The 25398-nt window shown below is 49.4% G+C and overlaps 1 protein-coding gene across 1 annotated transcript in view; it reads right to left on the bottom strand.

Annotated features, from left to right (window-relative positions):
* Window positions 1-25398, bottom strand: part of LOC147115184 (fer-1-like protein 6) — a 233904-nt gene that overhangs the window by 73304 nt on the left and 135202 nt on the right. The window contains exons 27-31 of the mRNA XM_085993989.1: window positions 20932-21048; window positions 18862-18907; window positions 12905-13020; window positions 2898-3029; window positions 360-479 (exon numbers count right to left, since the gene is read on the bottom strand). Of these exons, the coding sequence (XP_085850115.1) occupies window positions 360-479; window positions 2898-3029; window positions 12905-13020; window positions 18862-18907; window positions 20932-21048 (531 nt within the window). The remainder of the gene's footprint in view (window positions 1-359; window positions 480-2897; window positions 3030-12904; window positions 13021-18861; window positions 18908-20931; window positions 21049-25398) is intronic.

The following is a 25398-nucleotide window of genomic DNA, read 5'->3' as shown; positions in this document are numbered from 1 at the left end:
AAAATGTTTTGTAACGTTCATTTGGGATCTGTGCAAATAAAGAAGAAAATTTCTGCTTCCTTGGTGAAATGTTTCTGTCAGAATCTGGAGAAAAGAGATGCGATAACGTTTCAGGTGTAGACCCTTCATCAGAGCCAGTTCCACACCTGAAGTGTTAACTCATCTTTTCTCTCCACGGATGCGGACTGATCTACTGGGTGTTTCCAGCATTTACTGATTTTGTTTCAGATTTCCAGCATTTGCAGTTTTTAGCTTTTTTTTAAAAAAAAAGACTCATTTCTGTGGTGTGCATAAATCTCAGTTAAAGTTGGAGAACTGGGGGGTGGGGGTGAGTGAGAAGAAACATGCATGTTACTTACTGATACAATGTAGACTCTGATTAAAACTTTGACAGGGGTGTTTGATGGCATTCCCTGCAAAATTTTGCATTGCCCATCGGTATCATAGCCATCATAACATTTCCACACACAGAATGAACCCTGAAAAGAGAAGTAAGGAAGGCCTTTTATAGTGTTATCCCAATAGGAGAGAAGAAATAGAATGCTGATGTGTAGAAAAAAAGAGAGCTCCCAACTGTCTTGCCTTTGGCCCTCCATTTACCACGATATTCTACAAATGCTCAATCACACCCCCTGACCTCCACCTTTGGCTCCCACTCCACCAATGCTTCGATTTTAAAATTCTCATAATCGTGTTCAAATCCCTCCATTGCCTTGCCCCTCCTGATCTCTGTAAGCTCCTTCAGCCCTACAACCCTGAGAACTCTGCATTCCTCCAACTCGGGCCTCTTCCCCGCTTCCTTCGCCCTACCATTGGCGGCAGTGCCTTCAGCAGTCTAGGCCGTAAAGCTCTGGAATTCCCTCCCTAACTCTCTCCTACTTTAAGATGCTCCTTAAATCTTATCCCTTTTCTCTCTCCTCTAGGTCCTTCTCAATGGCCACAACCCACAGAAGAAGACACCCCAAAGGAGGAGACTCTGTCTAAGGAGGCACCATCACATGCTGCATCACAACCAATCACCATCACAAAGATTGACACCCCAGCTGGATTAGAGAATGAGGTAGAGGGGTCTGCATGTGGTGAAACACCCAGCACTGGTGGCAGGGACAGCCCACCAGAGGGTATGGTCTTCTCCCAGCTCTGCTAAGGAGGACAGAGATGCAGACATCAGGGGCCCAGCAATGAGAAGAAAACGGCTTGCTTCACAAAAGCAGTTCTATCAGGTATTGGAAGGCCTTCCAAGGAATTTCACCTGAAAATGTGGAGGAAACCGCTTCCAAGCTCTGTGGTGTCATCTCCCAGGGCATCAGCTCTCTGAAGTCTACTTTGGAGAGTGGAGTCATCTCCAGGGCACTGCAGATGGGCCCTCACAACAAGAGTCAATGTTCACAGCCTTTGCAGCTTTCGCAAAAGCTCAAACTGTTTCCATGCGGACTTTGGGCTCAAACCTGTGCTCAGCCTTGGAGAGGTAGATGTCCGCCTTGGACAGATTGACGGAGCTAATGAATTGGGTCTTTCAAGGCGTCACTCAGCTTCTGCAGTCTGTTCTCCCACAGATCAGTGGAAGTGCTGAGCTCCAGCCCCATGTGAGAGGCAGTAGCGCTGGGGAATTTCTGTCAAATTACTGATAACTTAGAATAGTGGTCAACACATATACAATAGAAAAATACAGCTCTCCTGCAGCTTTACTAAATACTATTCAAAGAGCATAACTGTTCAAAAAATGCAAAATGCAGCTGAACAATTTTATTTTTATAACGAGATAACAGAGGGATGGTTTTGCAAGGCCCCGTTGCCGGTGCAGAGCCTGGCTAGTACCAAGCATGGATGAGAAAATTGGGGCTGTAACCCTACAAAACAATACGGCAATTATCTGACCTGTGCTTGGCACAAGTGAGTGAGGCTCCATGCAGCAGCAGAGTCTCATGAAATTACACTTCATATTGCCTTCAATGAAATAGATTAATGGTGCTCTTTAGATGTCATGGTGCTTGTAAATATCTACAATTAGTCTTCTGTATAACATACCGTTACTTCTCCATCATACTTTGCGGTTATTTTTGAATATTTGAAGGAGAAAAAATGCAAGGATATGGGGAAAGAGCGGGGCTAACTGGATTGCTCTTCGAAAGAGCTAGCGCAGACTCGATGGGCCGAATGGCTTCCTTCTGTTATGTACTATTCTATGATTCAATGATTATAAAACAGCAGATCCTCCAACTCACTGTGAGTAATGCTATGGGAGATCTGCTAATATTAAATATTTATCGAAACATTTTTCCAATGATGTCCGAGGGTCCTGGTGGGTACTGAGCCAAATAGACTAGAAAGTGCCAGGTTTGATCTTTGATCTTTGATCTCAGCTACAACCACAGTTGGGGTACTACAATTTGCTCAAAGACCTGGGCTAGTGGGGGGGAGGGGGGTACCCAGAGGATTTCCTGCTCCCTACAGCTATCCAGTGACCCCTGATGCACATACCTGTGGACATTGAGTGAGGACAGGATCAAGTTTGGCTATGAAGCCCCTCCCATGATCTAATAGCTTGCTGACACCCATGGTTTGGGTGCGAAGAATGACCAACTGTGGAAAGTAATGGAAGGCTGCCAATACCTCGCGAACAAAAGTCAATGCCTTTTGGGGCAAAGGAGATGACAGGACAAAACATGTTTCTCTCAACAAGGAGCAGAGAATTACAGCCTTGGTGTTGACTAGGATCTCAACATGGAGCAAGCTAGATTTTTACTTCTTCCTCCTTCTCCCGTGAATTTTTATTTCTCTCCTGTGTGGGACGCACAGTCCTATGTGCCCGAATCATGTTGCATGAATCCCTGCACCAAGAGCACTAATTTGTAAAATCTACCCTAAGATTATTAATCATATAGACTTAAACCTACCTTAAATTTTCCAACAATTCTTTCATCGTCTACACTGGTGTCATCTTCACTTGCTTTACCACGAAAAAGATCAAACGTTTGTACCCAATCGAAAAAGTTATCAAATTCTCCTTCTAATTCTTTATCATATATCTGGTGGAAACAATTCACAAAACTGGATCATCTACTCCAATTATGCAACTGATCAGCACAACAGACAATTGGTAAATAGAAATTTTCCAGGCAAACTAGCCCTGGACGTTACCTAGAAATGAGGAGCAAGTGATCAGAGGAGATTTGGGGTCAATCCTTATGTATAATTTTAAACTTGCAGCTTATGGCCATGGCTGGGATGCAGTTTAAGGGGATTTCATTGCAAGTCAAAACAGATTATTTTAACCCTGTGCAACTCATTTGGAATATTGCATGCAACTTTGAGCACCCTTCCTTTTAAAAGAACATTGATGTAGTGGACAAGGTTCAGAGAAAAGTGACCAGGATGATTCTGGGGCTTGAAGCTCAGGTTATGAAAAGGGATTCACCGAACTGAATTTCTCTTCATTAAAGAATGAAGAATCAAATGGTAATTTTTGCGAAGCTCATTTGCTGCAGCAGAATACTCATGAATTAGCTGCTTAGAGGAGACATGGTTTGGGTCTCTCACATGATGGGAGGGTGGATAATGTTAATGTCAGCAGGTCGCTTAACTTAAACAAAGCATTGCAGAGCACAGCACAGAGTTAACAAGCCTGAAGTCAAGTTCAGTGTTAGAATATCTTTTCTGCCTTCCCCCAGCAGATATGTGGAATAGATTCCCAGCTAAAACAGTGCCATATTAAGTAAATCCTTGAGGATAAATATCTTATTCAGAACAGGGTTGAAGGTTAGAATGATACGCATAGACCAAAACGTACGTGTTTATTTTTTTATGTGCATGCCCCAACATGATATGAATGTACCTTCACAGATGTAGTGTGTTACTTCATGTGGAGTTTTGTTCTTACGATAACTTTATCCCTTTCAAGCGAGATGAGCCACACTGCAGGTAGACACTACTAAAATTATTTGATGGCCAAAGTACCGCTGACTGCCATAACTCCCAACTATAAAACTGTTATGAACTATGAGAATAATTGGATAGTGTAGTGTATGTACCTTTAAGGGGAGAACTACTTTTTACAGCTCCTGTATACTGTAGTACCGGCAGTGACCACACCTGTATATAAACCCTGTGTAGGGATCTGTACAGTTAGTTTTAGAGTAACCCTCATCCAGTAAACACCTGTTGATTGTTCCCTGCAGTCTCTTGTCTAATTATTGAAGGACACACAACATCAAGATACACGGATCTAACATTGGCGACGAGAAGATTCAAACCTACCTGCAACTTTGCATCACCTCCCAGGGATTCGCTCCTGGAGAACAGTGAAAGAAGAAGGCCGAGTCCAGAAGCACGGGCGTCGACCATCCAGCGGAGACTTGAGCATCGCAGGGGAGGCTGTTGAGAGCTGGGCTTGGTTCTCCAGTCACGGTGGTCCAGCGAAACGGGCTGGCAACAGGTATGGCGCAGACCCTTCCCGGACAGCGGCGGCTAGAGCCGACCGACGGCACAGAAAAAGGCCGGGCAGCGTCGACGGGAGAAGAGAGAGGGTAGAGCGCACAGGGCGCAGCCGGTGTTCAGGACCGAGCGGCGTCAACGGGAGAAGAGAGAGGGTAGAGCGCACAGGGCGCAGCCGGTGTTCAGGACCGAGCGGCGTCAACGAGAGAGAGCAGAGCATAGCCGGTGTTCAAGGGCCGAGCAGCGTCAACGAGAGAGAGAGGCGCGCAGGAAAACGCGCAGAGCGCAGCCGGTGTTCAAGGGCTGAGCAGCGTCAGCGGGGAAGAAAGGAAAGCACGGGAGACGCCATTTTGAGCCGCAGCGGAGAAGAAGGGAGAGCGCGGGAGACGCCATTTTGAGCCACAGCGGAGAAGAAGGGAGAGCGCGGGAGATGCCATTTTGAGCCAGTCTAACCACACCCAGGGATGCCGAAGAGTGGCAGTGTCACAGCGTTCGACAATGAAGTCGAAGATTAGACGACATATGTCGAATGCATAGAAGTGTACTGCAAGGCGAATGAAGTGCCAGATGACAGGAAAGCGCTGGTATTGTTGAATTCAATGGGTGCAAAAACGTATTGCTTACTGCGAAACCTAGTAACCCCAGAGAAGCCAGTGGAAAAGGATTTTGAAAACATAGTGTCAATCCTACAAGACCACTTAAACCCCACACCGTTGCTGATAGCAGAAAGATTTAAGTTTCACAAAAGGAACCAGCATAAAGATGAAAGTAATGCTGAGTATTTAACAGAACTGCGCAAGCTATCGAAACACTGCCAGTTTGGAACGGGACTAGCAGATACTTTAAGGGACAAGTTTGTGTGTGGGCTTCAAAGTGAAGGAACCTAGAAACGGCTTCTATCAGAAAAGGATCTTACGCTGGACAAGGCTTTCAGCATTGCAGTATCACACGAAGCAGCCGCACGGGGCGCTGCAGAGATACAACAGAGACCGCAAGAATATGGCACAAATGAAATGTCATACGGAACAGCGAAGTGCTATCGCTGCGGCAGAACAACACAGGACCATAATGATTGCTGGTTCAAGGACAAAGTGTGCAGACAGTGTGGAAAAGTAGGACACATAGCAAGAGTCTGCTGGTCGGGAAAGAAAACCAGCAGCAAGAAATCTCCACAGGAGAAGGACAAGAAGGTACATAAGGTGACGGAGAGCAGTTCAGATGAACAGAAAAGTGATACAGACTCCGGAAGCAAGGAGCTGGGTTGTCTGAAACTACATAATGTGATCAAAACGGAGGATCACCAAACTATCTGGGTCACGCTCAAGATAGCCAGAGTCCAAATGAAAATGGAATTGGACACAGGATCAGCCCTAACAGTCATAAACCGAAGGGACTACAAGTGGCTATTCTCACATACACCCTTGAGAGATACAGAGATTGTCTTGAAAACGTACATGGGGCAAAAAATTCTACCCCAAAGGAAAAATAAGGGTGAACGTTATATATAACAGCAAGGAAACACCAAAAATGGACCTATATGTATTGCCAGATGGAGGACCACCACTACTAGGACGTGAATGGATCCGGAAGATACAGCTAGATTGGCATTCCATACAAGCACTGACTGTAGATGCCAAAAAGGATGACGACGTCACACCTGGACGACTGTCAAAAATGCTAATTGACGCACAAGAAGTGTTCCAGGAGGGACTCGGAACACTAAAAGGCATAACAGCGACGATCAAAATAGAGGAAAATGCAAGCCCAAAGTTTTTAAAGCCAGACCGGTGCCTTATGCGATCCGCCCAGCCGTCAAAGCAGAGCTGGAAGGTTTGGAACGTTCAGGAGTACTGTCCAAAGTGGACTAGAGCGAGTGGGCTACACCCATCGTTCCTGTAATGAAGAGGTCGTTGAGTAATATGCCTGGGGAACCAAAGAAGGTTCGCATCTGTGGGGACTTTAAGGTGACAGTGAACCCAGTCCTTCACACGGTACAATATCCGCTTCCGCGGATTGAAGATATTTTCGCCTCGCTATCTGGAGGGAAATGCTTCACTAAGATTGATCTGGCCCAGGCGTACCTGCAAATGGAGGTAGAAGAAGCCTCGAAACAGTACCTCACGATCAACACTCATAAAGGTCTCTACCAATACAACCGGCTGGTGTTCGGGGTAGCATCAGCTCCGGCTATTTGGCAAAGGGCAATGGATCAAGTCCTGCAAGGGATTCCAGGGACCCAGTGTTATTTGGATGACATCCTGGTCACGGGCAAAAATGACAGTGATCACCTCACCAACCTGGAGCAGGTGCTCACTAGATTGAAGGAATATGGGCTCTGAGCTAATCGCCACAAATGCGAGTTTTTCCAGAAGCAGATCTCGTATTGTGGCCACGTTATTGATGAAGAGGGGTTACATAAGTCCCCTGAAAAGATTGAGGCAGTAGTCAAGGCTCCAGCACCGGAAAATGTGTCACAACTGAGGTCGTTCCTCGGGCTGGTGAACTACTACCATAAGTTCTTGCCGAATTTGTCTACAGTACTACACCCACTGAACACCCTACTGCAAACGGGGGTACCATGGAAGTGGAATGACGAATGTAAACGAGCTTTCCAGAAGTGCAAAGAATTGATCACATCAAAAGAGGTGTTGCCTCATTTCAACCCAGCACTACCAATTCGGTTGGCGTGTGTTGCATCACCCTATGGCATTGGAGTGGTACTGTCGCACAAATTCCCGGACGGCTTGGAGAGGCCAGTAGCCTTTGCGTCTTGGTCACTAACCTCAGCCAAGCGTAACTACGCCCAGATTGACAGGGAGGCCCTCAGCCTAGTGTGGGGAATGAAAAAGTTCAACCTCGATCTGCACGGGCAGAAGTTCACCTTGCTGACTGACCACCAACCACTTGTCTCCATCTTTAATCCAATGAAGGGCGTTCCGGTGATGACTGCGCAACGGCTACAAAGATGGTCCCTTTTTCTAGGGGCGAACCAATATGAAATTGAGTATAAGGGCACGAAACAGCATGGAAACGCTGATGGGCTATCATGCCTGCCACTGCCTACTGCGGAGGAAGCACCAGCAGTGGACCCTGTCGAAATATTTTATTCGACTATAATGGAACGCTTGCCAGTAACTAACGCTGATATAGAGAAGGAGACCCGAAATGACCCAACACTGTCTCGGGTATATGACTTGAAGGTGAAGGGATGCCAACACATGGTGACTCACTGTTGCCAGCATTCTCATCCAGAAGAGAACAGCTGACAGTATGCCAGGGGACCTTGATGTGTGGATCCCGAGTGGTAATTCCACCCAAGTTAAGGGAGAGAGTGCTCAATGAGCTTCACGAAGGCCATCTGGAAGGGGTGAAAATGAAAAGCCTTGCTAGGGCTTATGTGTGGTGGCCGGGGATCGATCAGCAAATCGAGGACCTGACAAAGAGCTGCTCAGGATGCCAGAAGGTCCAAAATGCACCACCACATGCCCCTCTGCACCCATGGGAGTGGCCCTCATCTTCATGGCAACGGGTGCATATTGATTTTGCTGGTCATTCATGGACTCAATGTTTATAATAGCCGTGGATGCGCACTCGAAATGGCCTGAGGTGATCAAAATGTCCTCCACCACCACGGAGAAAACTATTGCAGTCCTACGGACCATATTTGCCAGGAACGGCTTGCCAGAGCAGATTTGCTCTGATAACGGACCACAGTTCGTGTCCGAAGAGTTTCGAAGATTTATGAAAAGGAATGGGGTAAGGCATTACACATCCGCCCCGTATCATCCAGCCACAAATGGATTGGCTGAGAGGTTTGTACAAACCTTTAAAAAAGCAGTGAGGGCCATGTGCGATGACGACATTCCACTGCAGCATAAGGTGGACAATTTCCTGTTAGCCTACAGAAATGCGACACATGCAGTCACCAACCAGACCCCGGCCGTGATGTTCTTTAACCAAAGGCTGAGATCTCGTCTGGATTTGCTCAGACCAAATGTACGAAGAGATGTTGAGAATAAGCAATTCCAGCACATCAATGAGAAGCCGACAAGGAGCTTCAATGTAGGGCAACCAGTCTTGGCCCGCGACTGCCGAACAGAGAAATGGCAACCAGGAACGATATGCACACGGCAGGGGCCACTAATGTACACAGTGGATGTTGGGGAGAACATTGTGAGACGCCATGTTGACCAGATCCTAGAGTCACAGGAATGAGTCAACCCCATGTCTCGCGTACCTGGTGAGGAACCCAACATACAGGTAGCATCTACCCCAGAAACAGTAGCATCGGAAGCTGATGAACCAACCGACGACAGGGGGGCCAGAATCGCCTCTGCACCAAGAGCAAGACACTCAGGAAAGGATCAGGAAGCCGCCCCAAAGACTGAATTTATAAATAGACTATTTTCAGTTAATGTTGCATGTTAAAAGTGTTAATTATAATTAGTTGATATTTAATTGTTAAATGAATATTATGGTACTGTTAATCTAAAAGGGGAGGAATTGTAGTGTATGTACCTTTAAGGGGAGAAATACTTTTTACAGCTCCTGTATACTGTAGTACCGGCAGTGACCACACCTGTATATAAACCCTGAGTAGCGATCTGTACAGTTAGTTTTAGAGTAACCCTCATCCAGTAAGCACCTGTTGATTGTTCGCTGCAGTCTCTTGTCTAATTATTGAAGGACACACAACATCAAGATACACAGATCTAACAGATAGCTCTTTCAAAGAGCCGGCACAGACTCGCTGGTCCGAATGGCCTCCTTCTGTGCTGTAAGATTCTATAGGGTAATTTTAACCCACAAGAACGGGTGGATTTGAGGCAGGTGGGAAGCAAAAATTGTATGAATTTCAAACCCGAGTCCAACCCGCCCACTTTCGGTTTTAACGGAGGCAGGGCAGGCAACCAATCCGCTCTCAGGAGGCGGGTTGGTCATTGAAATCTTTAAAGGAGGCTGCATGCATCTATTTTTTAACTAATATCGGCTGGGTTTCCCCAAGCCAGAATCCTGGCAGGTAAAAGGAGGCGAGAAGGGCCGGATCTATAAGGTAAGTGCATTTACAGCACTGCTTGTGGGCCAGGAGGAGCGTTTCCTCCCAGCTAATCTCTTCACAGAACGCCTCCCCCACCGCCACAATCCCACCCACGCCGATCTCCGCCACCCTCCCCGATCTTTGTCACTCACACCCCCGACCTCCACCCCTCCGACCTTCACCAGCCCCCCGACCCCCCGAACCTACACCAGCCCCCCGACCCCCGAACCTTCACCAACCCCCCGACCTCCGAACCTTCAACAAGCATACCGACCTTCACCCCCATGACCTTCACCACCCCCGACCTTCACCAACCCCACGAACCTTCACCAACCCCCCGACCTTCAACCCCTGCCCCCCGACCTTCACCACCCCCTCAACCCCCCAACGAACCTTCCCCAACGCCCCAACCTTCACCCCTGACCTTCACCCCCCCACCACCATGACATTCATCACACAACCCCGAACCTTCACCAACCCCCCGACCTCCCGAACCTTCACCAACCCCCCGACCTCCCGAACCTTCACCAGCCCCCCGACCTCCCGAACCTTCACCAGCCCCCCCGACCTTCACCCCCCTGCCCCCGAACCTTCACCAGCCCCCCGACCGCCCGAACCTTCACCAACCCCCCGACCCCTGAACCTTCACCAAACCCCCGACCTCCCGAACCTTCACCAGCCCCCCGACCCCCTGAACCTTCACCAACCCTGACCCCCGAACCTTCACCAGCCCCCCGACCTCCCGAACCTTCAACAAGCACACCGACCTTCACCACCCCACCCCCCTGACCTTCACCAACCCCGACCTTCACCAACCCCACAAACCTTCACCAACCCCCCCGACCTTCACCCCCCCGACCCCCCGAACCTTCACCAACCCCCCGACCTCCCGAACCTTCACCAGCCCCCGACCCCGAACCTTCAACAAGCACACCGACCTTCACCCCCCTGACCTTCACCACCCCCGACCTTCACCAACCCCACGAACCTTCACCAACCCCCCGACCTTCACCCCCCTGCCCCCCGACCTTCACCACCCCCCTAACCCCCCCACGAACCATCCCCAATGCCCCGACCTTCACCCCCCGACCTTCAACCCCCCACCCCCTTCACCCCCCACCCCCATGACCTTCACCACCCCCCCAACCCCCCCGACCTTCACCACCCCGACCTTCACCAGACCCCCAACCTTCAACCCCCCCGAACCTTCCCTAAACCCAGACCTTCACCCCCCCACACCCCCCTGAAACTTCACCAACCCCCCGACATTCACCCCCCCACCCCAGACCTTCACCATCCCCCTGAACCTTCACCAACCCCCCGACATTCACCTCCCCGACTTTCACCACCCAACCCCAGACCTTCACCCTCCCGACCACCCCCCACCTTCACCAGTCCCGACCTCCAACCCCCCGACCCCCCGAACCTTCACCACCCCCCGACCCCCCAAACCTTCACCAAGCCCCCGACCTTCACCCCCCCACCACCCCGACCTTCAGCCCCCTGACCTTCACCCCCCCACCACCCTGGCCTTCAACCCCCCGACCTTCACACCCCCCGACCTTCACACCCCCCGAACTTCACACCCCCCCGGCCTTCAACCCCCCGACCTTCACCGCTCCCCGACCTTCACCGCTCCCCGACCTTCACCGCTCCCCGACCTTCACCACTCCCCGACCTTCACAGCCCCCGACCTTCACAGCCCCCGACCTTCACACCCCCCGACCTTCACACCCCCCGACCTTCACACCCCCCGACCTTCACCACACACCCCTGACCTTCACCCCCGGAACCTTCACCAAACCCCCGACCTTCACCAACCCCCCCAACCTTCACCAACCCCCCCGACCTTCACCAACCCCCCCGACCTTCACCAACCCCCCGACCTTCACCAACCCCCCCGACATTCACCAACCCCCCGACCTTCACCAACCCCCCCGACCTTCACCAACGCCCCCGACCTTCACCAACCCCCCGACCTTCACCAACCCCCCCGACCTCCACCAACCCCCCCCGACCTTCACCAACCCCCCCGACCTTCACCAACACCCCCCGACCTTCACCAACCCCCCCGACCTTCACCAACCCTCCCGACATTCACCAAGCAGCCCCCGCCTTGGATCACCACCCTCTGCCATCGCTCCCTCCCTCTTCTCTGCTCCTTGACTGCATTCATGTGCTGCAGGCTTTCCAGCCAGGCGACCAGCAACTTGCAGAAAAAATTTAAAAGGTGTCCTGCTGTTAATTTCAATACTTCCGGGTTTTCCGTCTGCAAATCCTCGCCTGTCCCCCGACCCCCCAACCCTGCTCTCTCCACTTCCCCAGCCCTGCTCTCTCCGCTTCCCCAGCCCTGCTCTCTCCGCTTCCCAGCCCTGCTCTCTCCGCTTCCCAGCCCTGCTCTCTCCGCTTCCCCAGCCCTGCTCTCTCCACTTCCCCAGCCCTGCTCTCTCCACTTCCCCAGCCCTGCTCTCTCCACTTCCCCAGCCCTGCTCTCTCCACTTCCCCAGCCCTGCTCTCTCCGCTTCCCCAGCCCTGCTCTCTCCGCTTCCCCAGCCCTGCTCTCTCCGCTTCCCCAGCCCTGCTCTCTCCGCTTCCCCAGCCCTGCTCTCTCCGCTTCCCCAGCCCTGCTCTCTCCGCTTCCCCAGCCCTGCTCTCTCCGCTTCCCCAGCCCTGCTCTCTCCGCTTCCCCAGCCCTGCTCTCTCCGCTTCCCCAGCCCTGCTCTCTCCGCTTCCCCAGCCCTGCTCTCTCCGCTTCCCCAGCCCTGCTCTCTCCGCTTCCCCAGCCCTGCTCTCTCCGCTTCCCCAGCCCTGCTCTCTCCGCTTCCCCAGCCCTGCTCTCTCCGCTTCCCCAGCCCTGCTCTCTCCACTTCCCCAGCCCTGCTCTCGCCGCTTCCCCAGCCCTGCTCTCTCCGCTTCCCCAGCCCTGCTCTCTCCACTTCCCCAGCCCTGCTCTCTCCACTTCCCCAGCCCTGCTCTCTCCGCTTCCCCAGCCCTGCTCTCTCCGCTTCCCCAGCCCTGCTCTCTCCGCTTCCCCAGCCCTGCTCTCTCCGCTTCCCCAGCCCTGCTCTCTCCACTTCTCTGTGTAAATATCGGGGCTGATGATTCTATGTGCGACTGTTTGGAATACAATGGTGCTGGGGCCATAGCGGTGTCACCCATGGAGTGCAAATTCAAAGAGGATTGTTTAATGTAGGATTTAGTGTAAAATTCATATCTGAGATTTTTGCAAAGATTTCATTGGACTTCGTGATGAAATTACACAGTGTGTAATTTGTCTTGGAGATTTTACATGTGGTTTGTCACCTCCCTCAGGAGATTGAATAGATGAGGTCTAGACTATGATAGGACCAATTAGACATGGTCTTAAGAATGGCTTTGATAGACATGTATTTCTAGAATGAACAATATGGGCGACATAGCTTTGGACTCTACCTCCAGAGTTGCTAAACCAGGCTTCTGCATTTTGGTCCTTTTGACAATTTTCTCTCTCTTTTTCTTCTCACCATATTCACCAGCTGAAGTGATAAGCGTGCCATGTGCAGACCGCACTAGAAACAAAGACAAGAGGTTTAAGTAGGCACCATCTATTAACGTAATCACATTGTGCATTAGAACAGAGAAAAAAGAAACAACATTTAGTTTTTGACTTTTCAAAGACACTAGGGCCCAGAAATTGAAGGTGTTAGCGTGGCGTTTAAGGCCCGTTTCGGCAAAAAAATGGCAGCCGCCTCACGTACGCCCGCTGATGGCGGCTGCCATTTTCGGCTGGGCAGCGGCGCTGCCAATGTCCACGCTCGCTAGCAATATGGATACTGTGCAGATCGTGATGTCAGCGAGTGTGCAACGCTCACCTGACGCCCAATCTGCCATTTTGGAGTGCGCTGCTCAACTTACTGGCCCGTGTTAATTGCAATCAGCTGACCAAGCATTGATGAGCAGGAAGGAGGCTCCAACTGCGCTATTTAAAGGGATCATCAGCAACTACTTGCAGCTGACATGTTTGTTCAGTTTGAATGGCTCTGTGGCGCTTTCTGCAAATCCAGCAACTTTCTAAACTTTTTTCAATGTACTAAGGTGATTGGGAGTGTTGGAGCAACTGGAGAATGCCTTCATTCTTATTTAAAGGCTTCTGCTCACAACACTTGCTCATAGTCATGGGGCAGTCCCCCTCACGCTCGAGTATCTTCAGGAGAGGGAGCGCAGGCAGCGAAGAGGAGAAGATGTGCACAGAGGGAGGAGGGTCAGGAGGGCTCTCAACAGGAGGCCTTACCCACCTAGGGTCTTCCGAGAGCACTTCTCCTGTTTCCACTTAAGCGAGGAGCAGTGTATTAGGAGGCTCCGCTTCACCAAGGAGGTGGTCACAGAACTCTACCACCTCCTGCAACCAGACCTGTAGCCTCAGAGCAGGGCGAACACAGCTCTCCCAGTAGCCCTCAAGGTCACTGTGGCCCTCAATTTCTGCGCCAGCGGATCCTTCCAGTCTGCAGCAGGAGACATAGCTAACATCTCCCAGTTCGCCATTCATCGCTGCATCCAGGAGAAGGGATTACGTTGTCTTCTCTCTGAGCAGAGAGAAGCAAGACGAACGTGCATTTGTCTTTGCCAGGATAGCGGGCTTCCCCATGGTGCAGAGTGCCATTGACTGCATCCACATGGCTTTGCGGGCACCGCATAATAATCCTGAGATCTTCCATAACTACCACTCATTTAATGTGCAGTTGTTGTGCGACCACAGACAGCGAATCCTGATGGTCAATGCCCGCTATCCTGGCAGCAGTCATGATGCCTTCATCCTGTCTCAGTCTGGTGTGCCAGCAATCTTCCAGCTACCACGTCAAACCCAAGGGTGGCTGCTCGGAGACTGGCTGGTGGAAGGCTGCAGCATGGCTGGTGGAAGGCTGCAGAGTTTCCGTGGGGGAGACTTCAGATGGCCTCAACCAGCTCTGGACCTAGAAGACCCAGCTGTAGACGGCACCACCTCACATGGGTGGCGGCAGTCTGGGCTGGCTGGTTGACAGGCAGCGGCAAGGGCAATAGCGAAGTGGCAGTGGTGGGAATATGAATACTGTCATCCTGAGACAGGACAGCAGAGTCCTGCTCCACTGACCCACTGCCACTCCCCCGGGGGAGCACCTTAGCATCCCTAGCAATCTGTTAGAGGAGAGATTGCTGGGCTTCTGTGACACCCTGCAAGCCCCATTCAACACTGATAAACCCAGCCTCAATGGCAGCAGTCTGAGCTTGGGTGGCAGCAAGCTGAGACTGCAGGAGAGCAGTCTGCGCATCCACTGCAGCACTGACACGTTTTATTGCTCCCGTCTGTGCTGCAATGGAAGCCGCGACATCGCCCATCACACGCAGCATCATGTCTGGTTCGACGCGGGCTCTCCTGGAGTTGTCCATCATTTCCAGCCTGGAAACCACGGGCTCCAAGCTATGTGCAAAGCCCTGGCCAATGTTGGAAACAGACTCCTCCATGCTCCTTGACATTGCCAAGAGGCTCTCTGGCAGGCTTGCCATTGCTCCTAGGATTTCCGTGTGCTTGCCCATCATCCTTCTTCTGAAGGCCGCCCTGTTGTGTTGGTACCTTTCTACCTAGACACAATTTAGGACTCAGAACTCAGAGATTCAAACATGAAGTGCTTTATTGGAAGGAAAGGAAGTTCTGGAAAGTTCCAAACAAAGAGAGCTAAACTTAACAGAGAACACCCAACCATTTATCTCCTGTGACAGCGCCACCACAGGTGGGAGGAGAACACACAATAGAACACACAATACATAACACGCCCCATCGAGGTCCTCATCTGAGGCGTGTGCAGCAGAACTCATGCGCGAACTCGCCCCCCGGGAGCTGGCCCCCAAGCGACCCTTTCCCCCTGGCCTTGCTGCAGCCCACTCGTGCCCGGTGCCTCACCCTGTGCAGATCCCACATCTATACTACCATGTAAATTACGCGCAGTGCCTGTTTCTGAGCTGGTGTCTGCGAGTGTCAGATGCAGTGACTGTGTGCCTTCTTCTTCTCCTTCACTCTCCTCCATTACTTCGGAAACAGGCTGTGCAGATGGCAGATCTTGGTCATCTGAAAGCAGAAAGGCACAAGAGTCACGTTATGGTGAGGAGAGCGGGATCACAAGATATCGATGCATACTCCATCAGCAGCTTGTAAGTGAGAAGAGATTGTGGGATGAGGGGGAAGTGGGATGTGAGAAGGAGGATTAGGAATGAGCAGACTGTTATTGTCTCCATGGGCTTTAACTTCGCCCATTGCCGCGGCCTCGGTGACTTCCCCTCCAATGATGTCGAGCACTGTCTCCTCCAGTTGGCTCAATGCCTGTAAAGCGGCTTGGCTGCCTCCCATCTGCCACTGCTCGCAGCGATTGTGAGTGAACTTAACCTGCAAGAGAAAGGGAAGTGTGTCAGTGAGTGTGCTGCAATGTGTTTGGGTGATGTGCCTGTCATAGTTGAATAGCTGTTAGTGTGTGCAAGGTGTGAGATGTGGGTGTGAGTGTTGCAGCAGTGGTAATGTTGTGAGGGTGAAGTGAAGTGAGGTATGAGTGGTGAAAGGTAGAGATTGTTGGTAGGTGAGTGATGGGGGTGTGGTGCATTGAGCAGTGTGTGAAGCTAGTGGTGCAGATGGTGGGATATGGCATTTGCTTAAGCCTTCACTCACCTTGACCTGCCGTGTGAGGTCATTAAACTTCTTGCAGCATTGGATCCATGTTCTCGGCACCACCATGACGTACCCAGCTATCTCTTGCCACAGCCTTCTCGATGTATGTGCTGATGGCTTCCTGCCACACTGGGAACAGGACAGCCCGCCTCCTCTCCACGGCCAGTACCAATGCCTCCAGAGCTGCATCGGTGAACCTTCTGGCTCCTTCTCTTTCCTGGTGCTCAGCCATGTGTTCCAACTGCAACTGCGATTCCAATTCCAGCTCCAACTCCAATGACAATGAGGTGCTGCTGCATCGAAGTAGTGGAGAAAGCCTAGGCCAAACATTACTGGCCATGAGGCTGCACCAGATCTTGGCCCACCTGTTGAGCGGTGAGCCAAACAGCAGCATGTTTAGTGCTGAGATCAGCGCTCCAATCTTTATAATGAGCAGGCAGCGCGAATTTTGCGTGCTGCCTGGACCACTTTGAATGGGTGCAGCCAAATGGCGCTGGACCATGACACCGCCCGTTTTCAGGCCTAATCCAATTTCTAGACCTCAGTGTTTGACAGCTTCAAACAGCTGTGAAACGCTGATATTTCATCTGTCAAAACCTCTTGACAGATGAAATTTCAGTCTGTGACGTCACCTGTTGCCGGGTGGCCCTTAATTGGCCTGCTGAGCCCGCTGGGCGGGCTCAACAAGGTCAATCAAGTTAAAATCGCGTGGATTGGCCACATCTCAATGGAGGCGGGACTACAACCCCGAAAGTTGTAGTCCTGCCTCCTACCCGATTCCTGAATGAAAATCCTGCCCCATGTCTCAGGTCGACCAGCTGAGTATTTCCAGCATTTTATGCTGTCATTTCACATTTACAACATCTGCTTGCAGAGGGAAGAGGAAGACGCAGAAGAGGAGGAAGCAGACGGTAGGATGCATCCCAGACAGCCTCTTTGTGACCACAACCCCAATTCCCCTTTCAACATTAGTCCCACACCTTACCTTCCCTCTGTTACTGACCATCACAACATCCGCTTGGCCACAATGTTGAAATAAAAGCCACCACAAAGCAAACTTTCCAATCGACCTATATACGTCTATCCATCCAATGAAATCAACTCATCACCCATATGCATTCTCTTAGTGAAAGTCCTGTGTGTGCCTTTGCCTATCCTACTGATGTCACACAGTGCTACCCCAGTGACTGCAGCATGGCTGGTGGAAGGCTGCTGACTTTCAGTGGGGGACACTGCAAATGGCCTTGCTGGTTGACCTTGAGGAGCTGATGGCTGAGAGTGTAAAATCAATCTTGTCCTTATTCACTCTCCTCTCCCTCTTCTAGGTCACCCACTGGCTGGGCAGGCTGCATTTCTTGGGTGTATGAAATGAGGAAGGCACAAGGGTGGAGTTGTGGTGAGGGGAGGGCGGGAAAGCAAGAGGTGCAGGCTAGAAGTATGGTAAAGTATGAGGATAACAGCATCTTTTATCCTTTGCGTGCGAGACCCTGGGTGCCCCTTCCCTAGCTTGCTGAACCATGTGTGTTTGTGCTGAGGCATTTTTCCCATTTTTTTGAGGTCAGGAAGGGAATTCAGCTTTAAGAGCTGAATATTCACATTTGGGACTTCTTTCTAATGTTAAATTTTTTTTAACGCAGAAAGGGCTGAAAACTGCATTGTTTCACTTCATTGTAATTTGTATTGCTTCAGCATGCATGGCCCTTTTAATTCTCAGGCTTCTTCATTGCCCACAATTCCTTGCGAGCTCCACAGCCTCGCTTCCAGAGGCTGTGGGAAGCAGTAACGCCGCACCTGCACGCAAACTTCGGGTCGGATGCCACCAGGACGGTGTTGCACGGCAGGTAAGCGATGCGCCAACAATCTCCTTCGTCCCCAGATGAATTTTGCTCCCTTAATGTTGCGGCCCTTTTCAGCGGCCGTTAACTCCAGTTGCCGGTGACACCGGCAACCTTACTGGCTAAAACGAATTTCGCCCCCAATGATTCTATGAATAGCATTATGAGCAGAATTAGCACTCATGCGACAGCCAGGCAAATGCAATATTTGGGCAATTTTCCAAATTCAACCCTCAGAAGACAATTGTTTGAGTGAAATACAGCTTCAGGTATTTGGAGCCCACCCTAATTCCTGGTACACACTCCTGGCGGCTGAAGCGTGGGACTAGGAGTGCAAGTCCATAAAATTATCCTTTATAAAATCACCAAGGGGCATCATTTTATTGGCTAATGCACTAACCTGACTGACAGTATGCTAAATATTCTATAGCTACCATTTCTACCTTTGGACCAAAGGTTTTAAAGAATTTATTTTATGCAAATAAATCTCAGATATTATGGGGTAAATTTTGTGCGGTTCTGTGGCCAGTGTAGAGCGGAGAATCAGGAACGGAGGTCAGCGTGCTCACCTTTTCGGCCACTTCCACTTTTCTGGTGATTAAAATGAATGGTCAGAAAATTGACAGTGCTGCAAATCAGAAGCATTGTCCTCTGCGGCCAATTCTGCAGTGAGCATTCTTGTCCACTGGAGATGCAAGGCCTCCGTGTTTCACAACATATATAAATCATACATTATGTCCTTTAGGTACAATTGGACTGCTTAAGTCTCCCAACACAGGGCATAGGGCCTATTAATAGTGTTACATAATGTGAGCAGTGGTTTGTATTTAGGATAGGCTTTCTTAACAATTACGGAGCTTGTTTTGTCGTAAGTATTCACTTACCATTTTCATATCCCTCAGCATGCAGATTGGTGCTTAAATCTTTCAGCTTTGCATTATCAGAAAGACAAAATTAAAAGTGAGTAGGCAAGCATTTAACTTGTAAATAATGTTATAATAACACGTTTGCTAGCTTTCCTATAGTAAAGTTAACGTGACAATTCTAAGAAATCAGGAGCAAGAACTCTGAATAATTTCCCCTTCCCTAATTCACAGACATTCAGGCCAATTGTGGCACCTCCACCACTCCCTTATCTGAGGTCAGTTGGCACACATCAACAATTGGATTGGGACTTCCTTGTATAGCTCAGCTAGTCATTGGGTAAACTCACTGAGCCATTGGGGGAATCTGTTAAAATTATACAAAATCAAAATACTGCGGATGCTGGAAATCTGAAATAAAAACTGAAAATGCTGGAAATACTCAGCAGGTCAGGTAGCATCTATGGAGAGAGAAACAGAGTTAACTTTTCAGGTCAATAACCCTTCGTCAGAACTGGAAAAAGTTAGAGATGTAACAGATTTTTAAGCAACTGTAGGGAAAGGGAAAGGGGGAGGGGAGGAAAAAACAAAAGGGAAGGTCTATGATAGGGTGGAAGGCAGGAGAGATTCAATGACAAAAGGAATGATGGTGCAAGGTGAAAGGAGATGGTAATGGGACAAGTTAAGAAACAAAAGATGAGTTTCACCTGGAAGGAGTGTTTGGGGCCCTGGACAGCGGGAAGGGGGAAGAGGTATAAGGGCAGGTGTTGCATCTCCTGCGCTTGCACGGGAAGGTGCCGTGGGAAGGGGAAGGGGTGTTGGGGGTGACAGAGGAGTGGACCAGGGTGTCGCAGAGGGAGCGGTCCCTTCAGAATGCTGAAAGGGGAGGGAATGGGAAGGTGTTTGGTGGTGGGATCACGCTATAGGTGGCGGAAATGGTGGAGGATGGTCCGTTGAATGTGAAGGCTGATGGGGTGAAAGGTGAGGACAAGAGGAACCCTATCGTGGTTCTGGGAGGGAGGGAAAGGGGTGAGGGCAGAAGTGCGGGAAATAGAACAGACACGGTCGAGACCCATGTCAACTACAGTGGAGGGGAATCCTCGGTTGAGGAAAAAGGAACAAATTGTACTTACTTTCTACTCAAATAAACTAAAATAAATGTGTTGTTATTCTAGTCACTGAATACTCAAGCATTACTAATGGAATTATTTAGATTAAAAAGTCACTAAAGGATTATATTGACAAAAACAAAGGATGGCCGATAAAAAACAAGTAACTCACAAGCACATAGAAATCCTGATGGTAATCTTGATAGTACTGCACTTGTACAAGAATTTGCAAGTACAGACACAGCTTATTGGCTCAGATTTCAAACAAACTCACTTCTAGGGGTAACGTTTTGTCTTCCGCATGCTTGATGCAGTGCTTCTCACACTGGCAAGGTATATCGGAAAGCTGGGCACTCGCTGCCTGCAGTTTTCCATGCATTAAAGTGACTGGATAGAAAACCACGGACAGTGAACAGTTAATTTTCTGATATGCATAGCTGGCACATGAAGTTGTGTGTAAGGAGTGCTGAAAATTGACTCCATAGTGCAAGCACCTAAAAGCACTGGAGCTAAGGAGCTGCTGCACTTCCAGGGAGCCCAGCTACTGACGCAACAGGATGAGAACAAAGCAAAAAACTGCGGACGCTGGAAATCTGAAATAAAAACAGAAAGTGATGGAAATACTCAGCAGGTCAGGCAGCATCTGTGGAGAGAGAAACAGAGCTAACGTTTCAGGTCGATGACCTTTCGTCAGAACTGGAAAATGTTATAGAAATGTAATCGTTTTTATGAAAGCACACAGGCAGGGAAAGGGGGAAGCAGTGGCTTTCTCTTTATTTTCAAGAACCCGATGCATTTGTTGTTTTTTTTTAACTTTCTGTTGGTCATTTGTATTTAACCATTGGTTTTTGTTTTATATATTATAAATAAAATCAGTGAAATACAATCATTCTTATTGATCAGTGATACCATTTCAATAAATGATATAATGATTTTTAGACAAGCATTATGAAGCAAACCCTCATGAATAAGTATGCCGTACATTTTGGGCTTTTTCCACAGAAGCGTAGTACTTTGACCACCAGTCTACGACATTGTCACTGTCATCAATGCAAGACCATTTCCTTCTTGAAGTGAACTTTCGTGATAGCTGCCTCTTCTGAAATAAAGCAAAGCCAATGGGAGGTGGTTTCAATGAGTATAAAATAAAAACATCAAGGCACATTGTCACTGGATCTATATAGGGATAGACCATCATATCCCATCACCGTAGCAAGGGAGAGAACCTTTGGCTTAATGGCATAAAAATAAAACAGAAAAGGTGACTCAACCGTGGCTAACAAGGGAAATTAGAGATAGCATAAGATCTAAGGAGAGGACATATAAATTGGCCAGAAAAAGCAGCAAACCTGAGGATTGGGAGCAGTTTAGGTTTCAGCAAAGGAGGACAAAGGGATTAATTAAGAGGGGGAAAATAGAATATGAGAGTAAGCTTTCAGGGAACATAAAAACTGACTGTAAAAGCTTCTATAGATATGTGAAGAGAAAAAGATTGGTGAAGTCAAGCGTAGGTCCCTTGCAGTCAGAATCAGGGGAATTTTTAATGGGGAACAAAAAAATGGCAGAACAATTAAATACATACTTTGGTTCTGTCTTCACAAAGGAGGACACAAATAACCTCCCAGAGATGTTGGGGAACATAGGGTCTAATGAGAGGGAGGAACTGAAAGAAATCAGTGTTTGTAGCGAAATGGTGTTAGGGAAATTGATGGGATTGAAGGCCGATAAATCCCCAGGGCCTGATAAGCTACATCCAAGGTACTTAAGGAAGTGGCCCTAGAAATAGTAGATTCATTGCTGGTCATCTTCCAAAATTCTATAGACTCGGGCACAGTTCCCATGGTTTGGAGGGTAGCTAATGTAGCCTGACATCGGTAGTCGGTAAAATGCTAGAGTCCATTTTAAAAGATGTAATAGCAGAGCACTTGGAAAACAGTGACAGGATCGGAAAAAGTCAACATGGATTTACAAAAGGTAAATCATGCTTGACTAATCTAATAGAATTTTTTGAGGATGTAACTGGTAGAATAGATAAGGGAGAACCACTGGATGTGGTGTATTTGGACTTTCAGAAGGCTTTCGATAAGGTCCCGCATAAGAAATTTGCATGTAAAGTTAAAGCACATGGGATTGGGGGTAAGGTACTGACTTGGATAGAGAACTGGTTGGCAGAAAGGAAGCAAAGAGTTGGAATAAACGGGTCTTTTTCCGAGTGGCAGGCAGTGACTAGTGGGATACCGCAGGGATCGGTGCTAGGACCCCAGCTATTCACAATATATATTAATGATCTAGACGAGGGAACTAGATGTAATATCTCCAAGTTTGCAGACAACACAAAGCTGGGTGGGCGTGTGTGCTGTGAGGAGGATGCCGAGAAACTGCAGTATGATTTGGACAGGTTAGGTGATTGGGCAGATGCATGGCAGATGCAGTATAATGTGGATAAATGCGAGGTTATCCACTTTGGTGGCAAAAACAGTGATCGGCCTTCAATAACCACAAAACTAGAAGTTATAGACTTAAACAAGTTGGCTTTTAATCACTAAGATCAGAGCTAACATCTCAACACGCCGACTGGTTCACAGGAATGAGTCATACAGATCCTAGGATCTTTATGTAAGAGAAGTCAGGGGCGGAGCCAAGAGCCAAGACCTGGAACCTCCCAGGTTAGTCGGGAAAGAGGAAGTGAAACTATACACAGTGGGGGAGGGTAATATACATGAGTGCAAAACAAATACAGGACCAAGACAAACAGATTTCATTACATTCACCCCTTCTATAGATTTAGTCCATCGGGGAGATGTTTCTTAAAAGTTGGTATAAGTGAGTCTGTCAGGAGGTTTTGCAGTTCTCAGTGATCGGCGCAAAGCCGGTTGGGGTGCCTCTAGGGGAGTGGATTCTGGTTCCTCCGCTGTCCGGGCCTCCGCAGTGTCTTCCAGGTTATCTGCAGTGTCCTCCAGGTTAAAGTTGGGTATTGATACCTCTGGGCGTCCTGTCTCTTTGTTGTGCAGGTCTTCATCGGGTAGTCTCCCATCGTTCTCTCCGCTCCCCGAGGGAGCGAGGTCTTTTATGGAAACAGTGTCCTCTCGCCCGTCAGAGTATTCAATATAGGCGTACTGAGGGTTTGCATGGAGGAGCTGTACCTTTTCCACAAGGGGGTCCGTTTTATGGCCTCTCACGTGCTTCCGCAATAGTACTGTCCCCGGAGACGTCAGCCACGCGGGTAGAGATATGCCCGAGGTGGATTTCCGGGGGAAAACGAACATCTTTTCGTGAGGGGTAGCGTTAGTGGCAGTACATAACAGAGACCTTATGGAGTGGAGCACGTCTGGGAGGACTTCCTGCTAGCAGGAGGTCGGAAGGCCTTTTGACTTTAAGGCTAACGTGACAGCCTTCCAAACAGTAGCATTCTCCCTTTCCACTTGCCCATTACCCCGGGGGTTGTAGCTAGTGGTTCTGCTAGTGGCTATCCCCTTCGAGAGCAAGAACTGGCGCAGCTCGTCACTCATGAATGACGTCCCCCTATCACTGTGTATGTAGTTCGGCATGCCAAACATGCAGAATAGATTACAGAGACACTTGATGACCGTGGCACTGGTCATGTCTGGGCAGGGAATGGTGAAGGGGAAGCGGGAATATTCATCAATGATATTGAGGAAGTATACGTTACGGTCGGCAGAGGGAAGGGGTCCCTTGAAGTCCAGACTTAGGCGCTCGAATGGCCGTGTGGCTTTGATAAGGTGTGCACGGTCAGGCCTGTAGAAACGAGGCTTGCATTCCGCACAGATGCGGCAGGCTCTGGTCATTGCCCTGACCTCCTCAATGGAGTGGGGCAGATTGCGGGACTTTATAAAGTGGTATAGTCGGGTGACAGAGGTCGTTGTGGAGACCCTGTAATTTGTCCGTATGAATGCTGGCACACATTCCCCGCGATAGGGCGTCTGGGGGTTCATTAAGGGCTCCCGGCCTGTACATAATATCATAGTCGAACGTGGATAGTTCGATCCTCCACCTGAGTATTTTGTCATTCTTGATTTTCCCCCTTTGTTTGTTATTAAACATGAAAGCCACCGACCGCTGGTCGGTGAGCAGGGTGAAACGTTTGCCGGCTAGGTAGTGTCTCCAGTGCCGCACTGCCTCCACTATAGCCTGTGCCTCCTTCTCGACAGAAGAGTGCCTGATTTCAGGTCCCTGAAGGGTTCGGGAGAAGAAGGCCACAGGTCTCCCAGCCTGATTGAGGGTCGCAGCTAAGGCAAAGTCTGACGCATCGCTTTCGACTTGAAAGGGAATGCATTCGTCCACTGCACACACTGCAGCCCTTTCAATGTCCTGTTTAATACTGGTGAAAGCCTCCCGAGCTTCAGCTGATAGTGGGAAGGACTTCAATTTAATGAGGGGTCGGGCCTTATCAGAGTAATTGGGCACCCATTGGGCATAATACGAAAAAAATCCCAGGCACCTTTTTAAAGCTTTGGGATTGTGTGGCAGGGGCAGTTCCTTTAGGGGGCGTAATCGGTCAGGGTCCGGTCCAATTACCCCATCTTCCACCACACAGCCGAGGATACAGAGACGGGTTGTGTTGAAGACACATTTGTCTTCGTTGTAGGTTAGATTCAGCTTTAGGGCAGTTTTTTTAAATCTCGCAAGATTTAGATCGTGGTCTTGCTGGTTGTGCCCGCAGGTAGTGACATTGTCCAGATAGGGGTAGGTAGCTTGTAGTTTATTCTCGTCAACCATGCGGTCCATCTCACGTTGGAAGACCGAGACCCCATTTGTTACCCCGAAGGGCACTCTGAGAAAATGGTAGAGGCGCCCGTTCGCCTCGAAGGCGGTGTATGGGCAGTCCTCCGTTCTAATGGGGAGCTGGTGATACGCGGATTTGAGGTCGATAGTCGAGAAGACTCGGTATTGCGCAATCTGGTTGACCATTTCTGATATGCGGGGTAAAGGGTAGGCGTCCAGCTGGGTATAAATATTAACAGTCTGGCTGTAGTCAATTACCATCCGTTTCTTTTCGCTATTTTTAACTATGACTACTTGGGCACGCCACGGGCTGGTACTGCATTCAATAATGCCTTCCCGCAGGAGTCTGTCCACTTCCGCCTTGATAAAGTGTCTGTCTTCCAGACTGTACCGTCTACTTTTGGTCGCTATGGGCCTACAGTTCGGAGCGAGATTAGCGAATAAAGAGGGCGGGCTGATTTTTAAGGTTGATAGGCCACAGACTGTGAGTGGCGGCTGGGACCCGCCATATGCTAGCGTGACACTTTCGTGGTGGCACTGGAAGTCCAGGCCCAAGATTACATTAACACAGAGTTCTGGCATCACGAGGAGTTTAAAATCCTTGTAGTCCGTGCCTTTTACAGTCAGTGTTACCACACAGTAGCCCAAAATGTCCGAAGTGTGGGGCTTAGCAGCCATAGCAATTCTGCTCCGTGTAGGGGTTACC

Source organism: Somniosus microcephalus, chromosome 7 (genome assembly GCF_052327205.1).
Source record: "Somniosus microcephalus isolate GS21.2 chromosome 7, FLI_Smic_1.0, whole genome shotgun sequence".
Taxonomy (NCBI): domain Eukaryota; kingdom Metazoa; phylum Chordata; class Chondrichthyes; order Squaliformes; family Somniosidae; genus Somniosus; species Somniosus microcephalus.
The sequence above is the reverse complement of the archived record's forward strand: the minus strand, read 5'-3'. Positions and strand labels throughout refer to the sequence as shown.